The 10523-nt window shown below is 35.0% G+C and overlaps 1 protein-coding gene across 1 annotated transcript; it reads left to right on the top strand.

Annotated features, from left to right (window-relative positions):
• The first annotated feature begins 9079 nt into the window (after positions 1–9079).
• Positions 9080–10005, top strand: LOC119638700 (single-stranded DNA-binding protein, mitochondrial). The gene is made up of 4 exons (XM_038035645.1): positions 9080–9234; positions 9294–9384; positions 9450–9558; positions 9626–10005. Exons 1-4 carry the CDS (start codon positions 9202–9204, stop codon positions 9840–9842), a joined length of 450 nt encoding a protein of 149 aa, XP_037891573.1. The 5' UTR covers positions 9080–9201; the 3' UTR covers positions 9843–10005.
• Positions 10006–10523: the final 518 nt, after the last annotated feature.

Below are 10523 nucleotides of genomic sequence, written 5' to 3'. Positions count from 1 at the left end.
ATGTTCAGAGCAAATAGTTTTCAATGTCTTGGCTTGAAAGGCTAATAAGCGAACACAGAACAAAGTTACTCTATGAATAGCTATTAGAAAGCATGGTCTATCGCACTGGGATTCAGCTTTTTGAGAGCTCAAGGAAATCTATTTACAAAGAAATTATTTACAAGAACTTATGCTTACCAATGTGTCGATTGTTACGATGTTACGATTCAACTGCGTTTTATCTTCAGCATGTCTTCTGCTGACAAACGTATAAAAAACGTCTCCCATATTCGACTTAATTCTGACATTTTTGTTAAATTTCGCGGAAGTTTTTGTTAATCTTACTGTCAATCGCTAGCTGCATAAGTCGTCTTTACATTATGACAATGCAAGATTGTAATCTGCATCGTAAATCTGTATTTGCTTTCAACGCTTTAAGAAATTTCGTTTCTTTGCAAAATCACAGATTTTTCGTAACAATATGAGATTTCCGTTTCCTTTAGAGTGTTAAACACAATTTCAAGATTTTTTTCCGGATAACAATTCCTAGTTTAATCTCTTATCCGCCTGAGTGGCCGAAGGCAAAGAACCTCGACTAGCTCGAGCAATGGTCGTGGGTTCGATTCTCAAGTGCGGTGGAGTCTTTATTTCCATAGCTAAAGTAATAATAATAATAATAATAATAATAGTAATAATAATAATCATTCAATCATAATTTAGAACGCGGTCGACCATAAAATAACCCTACACCACTTTAAACTTGTTCATATAGGATTTTTTTAAAATTAGGCATTTTAAATGAAGTGGTCCAAAAAGTAGTTCGTTCGGGAACATTCTCAGAAAAATTATCTAATTCGCCCTTGGGCCAAAACACGTCGGGATGTACTGAATTTCATCAAAATATCTCGAAAATTGCATTTTGTGGGTTTAAAAAAAGAAAACCAGTCAGACGGTGTGTGCTGGGAACAAAAGGTGGGTTTATCTCGCCTTGCATACGTCAGCGCAAACCTATCAGTCAGACACTTATTATAGCTGTGGGGGCATGCCAACTAAAGTGTGATCTACCGATTTTGGAATTTTTATTTGCTAGGCTATGCGATAGTCCAAACATTCTCTAAGTAAAAAACGCTTCTATCCGAAAAGCGGAAATTTTTTAACTCCTCCGCTTAAGTCTTGTGATCCATTTGGCTATTAAGGGTTCAGCTATCCCTATAACTGTTCTTCACATGTGACAGTATTTCCCTCTGCTCTGGCAGATTGTTATACCCTACATCATTTGTGGTACTGGGTATGTCAAGTTCCTATGGGTGTATGCACCCTTTATACCAGAAACTACAATAAATGAAAGTATAAAAATTCCCGCATATATTCCATGGGTAATCTTGTAGTACCTAAATTCGTTTCACAAACGAAGGTAATTTTTCTTAATTTTTACACTCATCACCGAAGGGTGAAGTGTGAATTCGTTTTGTCAATACGTTTGCAACGCCCAGAAGACGGTTTCAGGGACCCCATATTATTAAATTCTGAATCGATTTTTACGTCTGTCCATCTGTCCGTGTGCGTAATGTCTGTTGTAAACATTCTCCCGTTCGCACAAATAAAGATACCGCCTACAAATTTGCAAAAGAATTTGAAAATAACCTAAACTTTTTAAAGAACCGCCTGCACGCCTATGCGACAAAAGCTTTGAAAGCTTTTGCTTTCCATATTACTTGCTTGTTACCCTTTTATTCTGAATATAGAAAAGGGCAGCGATGCCTACGCAAAGCATGAATATTTATTTCATTTCCTTTTTTTAGTCTTCTTTAGGATAACGACGATGGGTATAAACGATTCGTTTATAACCGAATATACTTTTCTTGCTTTTTTTTGCGTTTCTTTCAAGAAAAAGTTGATAGGCACGACAAATACAAGTGCAGCCGGATATAATTTTTTCAGTTGTGAGAAAGTAGGGAACGAAAAAATTCGGACACCGATGAATATAATATCCCTATGCTTCTTTACCTTGCAAACTTACTAACTTCCAAGCTCCCATTGCCTCTGCAAGCAAGCAATTAACTTCGAGCCTTCGTGTTCTTTGCACTCAACGGTAACTCTGCATATATATTCTTGATCAGCATCAAACTCTAAATCGATTTAAGCATGTCTGTCTGTCCATATATAATATACGTTGTAAATATCCTCCTGGCCGCAAAAATTAAGCCATTGATTTCAAATTTGGCAGAAGCATTGAAAGTTCTTGCACGCAAAGTGGTATTTAAAAGGGACCTTATCGGTCGAAGGACACGCCCACTGAACCACTGTGTACAAAATGTACAAAAATTTGAACGAATACTCTATCGGCAATACTGTAGCAATTGTGCACAAAAATGGAAAAAATATGACCACGCCTATCCAATTTTAAATATTTTTTCAATACACGCAGAAAGAAGCCTCAAAAACCCCATAAAGTATACAAATTCTTGGTCAGTTACAACCCTTGAATGCACCTAAACATGTCCGCCTATTCTACTGTACATCTGTCTGTTTGCGTACTTTCTACGATTTGCGGTAAGCATTCTGCCGTTAGCGAAAAAATGTACAAAAGAATTTAGAATTGACTTAAACTTTTCAAGGGACGCGGCTACAATGCCCACATGGCTCTATCACAAAAATTTTTATTTTGAAAAAAGGAGAAATTAATCGCACCAGCCTGAAAGTTTTGCCCGTTTATTTCTTCTGTCTCTTTCTGGGGTGATGGGTATAAAAGATTCGGTCCCGGCCAAATTTAATTTTCTTACTTATTATAACTACAAGCGATTACGCAATTACTTTCCTGTTAAAGTACGATAATGATTGAAAATACTATTGGGAGTCATTTCGAAAACTCACGATAATATATTTTAATTATTTATAAAAAAAAAAAAAAAAATTACTTGTAAAACTTACATTTCCTATAAATCGCGCAAAAATATAACAAAGCACTCTAGTAGAGCTCGCTCGAGTCCAGAACGCCACCGCTGATAGAATACCAATTTTTCACATCATTTAGTTTAATTAAACATACGTTAAAGCAATCAACAGAACAAATCGAAAAAAAAAAATAGAAAATAGCAACAAACCTATAATTGACTACTTTGCGTGGAGATTGATTATGTTTTAATAATGCAAAGGAATTTCTTTTTACATTTATTCCACTATGCGAAGAGTAACTTTTACTTTCATTGACCTAAAAAAGTGCTCTCAGCGAAATATATGTGTACGGGAGAATAAATTGAAACCGAAAAGAAAGACCAACGAAATATGTTGGTGGAGAAGCATAAATTTGGGCGTTTAAGATTATTTTGTTGTGTTTATTTTCTTTGGGTTTTGTGTGTTTTTTTTTTTATTTTTTTTTTTTTTTTTGCTGAGGGCTTTTCTTACCCTTCCACTTATTTGTGACCAAACGTATACTTTAAGAAAAGTTAGTCATTCATTCAACCCCGGAACACCCACACACGGTCTCATGTTTAACCCCTAGAGAGAACTCTTACTAAGAGTCAGAGAATGCGAAAGAAGCCAAGAGCAGCCAGCACCCACCACTCTTGCGAGAAATGAAAATATCATAACAACGATGTTTTTTATTTTTTTTTTTGTTTTTATGCTAGAGTTAAATTCATTGACAATACGTTAGTCAGCGGTACACACAACGCAATAAACCAAAAACATTGTCGTCATCGTCATCGTCTCGTAGTAATATTACAAGCGGCAAAAAACCTACAAACAAATGAATAAATGTATATAAATAAACCTATGCATATAGGTAGATATGTATGTATATTATAATGGTATGTGCGTTTAGGCGTGTATGTGGGTGTTTGTATGTTTGCGTATTTATTTGTACGTCTATAGTAAAGCTACTATAAACGTAACACAGTTTCGTAAAAGACCATGTGTACGATATTTTATATTTGTATCATTGTCCGTCATCATCATCATCATCATCATCATTCTCATCGTCGTCGTCGTCGTCATCACCACCCCTGTTGATAAATTTCTCTTAACTTGTATTTCTGTTGCTTACTCTACTCTGCTATTAACGCTGAACACGCACGATTCCTATAACGAATCTTAACACGTAACGTAGCTTCAGTTTTTGGCTTAGGCAACGAAAAGAAAATACTTTATAGAAAGTTGGGATGAAAGTATGTACGCGCGCAAACACACACATATACGCATATAACCACGGGCACTTATACGCACATATATATACGCACATATATATATATATATATATATGTGTATGCAGACTCACATATAGACACTTACTTACGAGCATACAACAATGTAAGCCAACGAAGCAGAACTAACTGATGAATGTAACCAATCTAACCGAAAGGATGATTGATTGCAAGGGAGAATTTTCAAGGGTAAGAAAGCTTGTAAATAACACGAAGATAAAAGTAGGAATTCTACGATTATGCGACAAAACGCACAAAAAATATAACAGGATCTTATATATACAATTTCGTCATCATCATCATCTTCTTCTTCTTCTTCTTTAGTTCATCATAAAAAAAATAAATAAATAAATAAACGACAGAAAACCCAACGCTACGCTTGTGTATTACGTTGTCGTACTTAAGAATTTAACAATTTCTTCTTTGTTTTTTTTTTTGAAAAGCTTAAGGCCACGGAAAGTCGTTTTTGTGCAGTTATGATTTTCTTCGGAGGCATACGGGAAGCCAAATTATTATTATTACTTTTTTTTTTTGTTTTTATATTTCGCATATATACGTTACGATAGTTTAAGAAAGCCGGCAGAAGAGAGCACTCTAAACATGTACTACCGGGCATTGTGTAATATTTTTGGTAATGTTTACACTTTCATACAATCAGTTAAATCGTATTCGTAGTATTTATCTTAGGAGAGCAATGTTAGATAGCGACTAGGAAAAGTTTATTATTCGTTTCCTTTCCTTTTATTGCTATGCGCATTGGCTAAACGAAGGGATGTCTGTGCCAAGCTGAGTAAGATATAACTTGAAAACATTTTTTCAAAATTTCAATTTTTCTTACCGTCATAAGGCGAATTAAAGCTCTTAACACTATCTAAAGGGATCACAACGCTAGTGAAGATGAATTGCTATTTTTACAAAACGCCAAAGCTCCTTAGAGAATTCATGATATTAGTACGAAAGAGAGGAAAAGATAAATTGCATTGATTGTTGAAATGTACGCCGCACCGCATTAGCTTATTGACCATACAGCTATTTCCGGCTTAGAATCTCTTATGTTTTTTATATAGGAGGTTTTAGAAAGAATCGTGTAATAAAGTTACCGTGTAAAAAAGGGATAACGTGTAAAAAGGGATACCGTGTAAAAAAGGGATAACGTGTAAAAAGATACAGTGTAAAAAACGATACCGTATAAAATACTCATCTCATAAAAACTTTGCAAAGCAGCCTAGAGAGCATGCGTAGAGCACTCCTTACAATGTTTGTTCCTATACATATATGTAATTCGAAATTGAATGATATCGTGTAAAACTGGAAAACTTTTTCTTTTTTTTTTCGAAACTAAGCAAAACAAAAGAAAAAATCAAAATAAAGTACCCTCCGTTATGCATACTAAAATTCCGAGACCTTTCAGCCAGGTCTCTTCCTTCACCCACATTGGGGATCTCATGATTTAAAAAACAAAGAAAAAAATCTAATATTTTCTGAAGAGATCCACCCATTAAGCTTGAATTTTAACTGCTCGATCTTGTCGTTGAAGGCGGAAACAACCAATTTTTTCATAACACGTTAACACGCTCTAACACCAGTAACCAGTAACGACTTTCAATTGCCATAAGAAAACATACTCAGTCAGAAAGCTGTAATATCGGTAGTAAGCCCCTATTATTGCCTTTTTTTATATAAAAAATGTTTCGCAATGGCGCCGATTGCTCAGCATTTATCGGTTCATTTCATTGAATTCGTTCAATTCTTCCCAAAGATATTCGCCTATTATCCGCCTGAGTAGCGGAATGGGTGAGGACGGCGACTAGCAAAGTCAACCGCACTCAAGTGCGGCATAGTTTTCTTTGGTCATAGCTTGTCTATAAAGGCATAACATGTGTGGGTAGGGCAGCCACCGTCTCCCTATGTCTATGTGTTTCCTCTCTTCTTTCTGACCGGTATCCTCTTACACGAATATACTGCATCCCCCGAATAATTGGTCATAGGAAAAGATAAATAAATAAATAGAACGATATGTGGCAAGCATAACACACGGTTTGCGTAAACTACTACAGGACGATCTTCTTCTTTTAAAAAGAAAAACAAATTTCGCGCCATTTAAGCTATGATTGTTCATTAAATTCTTATATGACAAGTTCCGTTTTGGCATAGGGTTGCTTGCTTATACAAATGCGGCAGTTTTGCTTATTAACAAATTTATTAAGTGATGTAATTATCGTTGTCAATAGGGTTTTGTAGTCATGCGGCTGTGGTCACTTTCTGCAAAAACATACAACAAAACCGATTTTTTTTTTGATTGCAGAGTTTCAGCGCAATTTCAAACAAATATGTAAGAAAGTTATATTCGGCGGGTCTCGAATCTCGCTTACCCATCGCATTCTACTTTCCAAGTTCTTTTATTTGATATCCAAACCGTTGATATTATTAAGAGAGAAGTATTCGCGGCGTCTACCCTTAACCCATTTTTAGGCAGATAGTACATCTTTATTTAAGGAATGTACAAAATAGTTTTAAGCATTTTCTCTAGTTTGCGTTATCGTAAATAAGTAAGAAACCTCAAAAAAGGGAACAAAATATAATTGAGTCACTTATATCTTTGCGTGGGCAGAGCCTAAGTTTTCCATTTTCGAACGTAAAGGGGAGAGCGTTTCGTAAAGTATATGTGGAAGTATATTTTAGACTTCTAACTTTTACAATATCTGGCGCAGAAATTGTTGTTAAAAAGAAGTGCTTTCAGTTTATACTCCAATGACGGCGTCTGCTCTGACCAGTTTGGCCTATTTTCAACCTGCGTGTGAAAACGTCCAGCGTTTCTACCGAATTTGAAGTCAGTATTTTCATCTTTGCGACTAGGACAATTCTAACGACAAATACAGGCACACAGACGGACAGACATGGCGGGTATAAAAAGTAATAACAAAAAAAAAATTGCCATTTTGCGTGCCTTGAGTATGAAAGAAGACACGAGCAACTCATTGAGTCGATGTGGAGGATGTAAAGTAAAAAATTGTTTTACCTCCTTATCTGAAATTCGAGATTTAGTTGCGCGGACACATTGTTGTTCTTGCTGACACTTTTCAATACATTCGTAATAGTACAAGTGTATAAAGTTTATGCGAATACATGTGCAATGCCCAAAACGTCTTGCAATAGAAACACATTTTATGGTGCCAATGGTCCGTCGCTTTAAGCCTGCTGTCCGTCTGTCAGTCTGTTAGTTTATCCGACATCTGCTCATCCATTTTGTGCTCGACGTAAAACGAAATTTTTGAAGATATTTTAATGAAATTTGATATACTTAAGGAAATAGTATTTTGCCGTGGTTCATGAATGGGAACATTATTTGAAATCACTCCCATGTAAAAGTTTTTAAAAAAGTTAAATTTTCGTACGGCAGCAAGAGTTTAATTTTTACTATCTCATGATGAAAATAGGTCCACATAAAATAATGATTTTGGCATATCAATATATCGGTCTATTCTTCGCTTCATTCACGCGCAAGTGTTTCCGTCAAGTTCGTGCATTTATATGACAAAAAAATCTCATGGTTGATTATTAATACTGAAGACAAGTGAAGAGGAAAATGAGTATTTAATTGGGTGACCTACATTTTGGATCTTCTTGCATATAAAACTTTTCATTTCACTTCTTTCATTTCATCTATAAAGGCATGAACCTATTACCTAGTTACCTAGACACATTTCCTGTGCGAGAAGAAATTGAGAAGTGGGTATACATTATAAAGTGCGTAATCGAAAACTGCTGCCAGCAATTTTCTTCTAAATGTATTCGAAGTGTCATCGCATAATTTAAAACTCAATGGTAAAGCATTTCAATATCTAGCAACACGAACAGAAACATCGTTCGGCTGATGAGTTAGACAAATGTGATATTAAAATGAAAGGATTTATATTCGATCTAGAAAACTGCAGCTTAAGAGTTATTTTTATACATCTAAAACTTCTAATTTGTGTCAAATTCTTAACTATAGTAATAGACTATATAGTAGGCAAAGTAGTGTTAAGATATTCAATAAACCCATTTGCCTAATGGTTTGTTTTCAATTGTATCCTAAAAGATTGTATGAATGTTTAATGAAACTCATCGCATTTCTTAATAAGATTTCGGCCGAAATTTTACCGCTTTTCAGCATTAATAGCTCGTCAACGTAGGTTCATGTCTGCGCTTAATACTACGAAGTATTTTTTATGCCCTTAAAAGTATGCGCCAAACCCGTCGTTTGAATGCTTACTCTTGTGAACTTCCAAAACATTATCTTAATTCCTTTCATTTTGCGTGTAGTCGGCATTGACTAGGTAGAGTATGCTTGTAAATTCTTTATAAATTGAGGTACATTTAAAGGAACGGCGGAACAAATCCAAGAATGAAGCAAAAAATGAAACGAATGCATTAACCAATACGGAAATCTTATACTGTCAATAATTCTTCATAACTTACTATTTTATTGTAACTCCGTAGAATATAACAATATGGCCATCTTGTGTCCGATAGGAAAGTTTTACACTTGTACGCTCGCTATCAAGTAACTTTGGAAATGCAGCACCAGACGGTGCTGTTAAAGATAATTTCTTTAATTTCGATTGAAAAACTTTTATATATATATATATAAATATAAGATAATATAAGATTGTTTTAGATATTCTGAGGAGGAAGCTTCTCGTTTTCCTTTGTAAACAATTATTCCTGCGCCGAACGAACGTAATACTCTATGCTAATTAGCAGAACAAACGTAATACTCTACACTAATTTGCAAAGCCGTCGGCAAGAGTCCTCAATTAGTTCCTCTTTTACAGCACCACTGCAAACGACTCGTTTCAGCGTCCAACGTTGTCGTTAATATCATGTTTTTATTGCAGTTGCATTATTAACTAAATAAGAAGAAGCATACACAATCCAAATCATCTGGTATTTACGCGTGCATTAAAACTTTTATTTTCATATACACCTTTTTAGAAAAAGTTCCTCCTGTTAAAATTCTCAGTAAAAGAAATTCCAAATGTTTTCCTTGTTAACTAAAGTGAGAGCCGTGGTAAGAGTTCTAATAATAAATTGCGTTATCACAAAATAATAAACTTTATAAAATACTAGGTTCGACCAAAGTTTGCAACACCATTGCGTTTCGTACAAAGTGAACCTAAAGAGTATAAAGAATTTCCGGCCCCAACTCGTGTCGAGAAATGTAAGTAAGCTTGGGTTTGGCTAACAATAAGTTCACTTGTTGGAAATAATGTTATGGGATTTCAGCTGTTAATACTGTCACTTTATTGGGACGAGTAGGAGCTGATCCCCAATTAAAAGGCACTACGGATCATCCCGTTGTTGTATTTTCCGTAGCAACTCATACAAATTATAAGTGAGTGATGTGCTTTGTTCAGATTTTGTGCACAATTTTAATATGAATTTTATTTAACGGCATTAAGATATGAATCTGGTGACTGGGCGCAACGTACCGATTGGCATCGTATAATAGTTTTTCGCCCAAATTTACGTGAACTAGTTATGGAGTACTTAAAGAAAGGACAACGTACCATGATTCAGGGTAAAATAACTTACGGCGAAATAAAAGATCAGGAAGGCAATCAAAAGCCTAGTTGCAGTATTGTGGCCGATGACATAATTTTCTTTCGCGAGACGTAGCAAGATTTTTTATTTTTTGCAAATCATAAGCTAAAAGTACAACAAAAGCATTTTTTTGTAAATAAACGTATGTAATAAGCTACATAAACTCATTGACTGCTAGGTAAGGCTTTTCATCTTTTACTATAGCGTTACTGAAATAAAAGAAAAAAAAAGAACATTTCTCAATATTCTTTTTTTTTACTTATATAATTTGGACAAATCTTACAGAAGACGTGAGTGTAACTGGGTGACGTACTCAATTTTGTCGAGCATTAAATCCAGATTTTTCTCGGTATTGCATAGAATTTCGCGTTGATAGTCCAAAATTTGAAAAATCTACAGCATAAGGTGAAATCGTTTAACACGCTATTATTCATATTACATACATTACAAATCTTACTTACAATTTTATAAGGACTTGATGATAGCTCGACACATTTTTGTAATTCGCGCACATCATCTGACAAATCTTTTAAATTCGACACTGCAAACTCGGTACTTAGTAACATCTCCAACCACTTGTCGCGTTCACCTTTACCTAGTCGATAATCTTTAAACATTTGCTTTAAATTGCTTAGTGGTTCTTCCCCGCCGGTCTGCCTGCTAATATAATGAACCTGGGTCATGAAGAAAAAGAAGAAGAAATTTATGCATCTGTTCACAGCTTTCTTGTAAAAATCTAGAGTGTCTCGTGAAAAT

This window comes from Glossina fuscipes, unplaced genomic scaffold (assembly GCF_014805625.2).
Source record: "Glossina fuscipes isolate IAEA_lab_2018 unplaced genomic scaffold, Yale_Gfus_2 108, whole genome shotgun sequence".
Lineage (NCBI taxonomy): Eukaryota > Metazoa > Arthropoda > Insecta > Diptera > Glossinidae > Glossina > Glossina fuscipes.
This window is presented reverse-complemented; position numbering and strand designations above follow the sequence as displayed.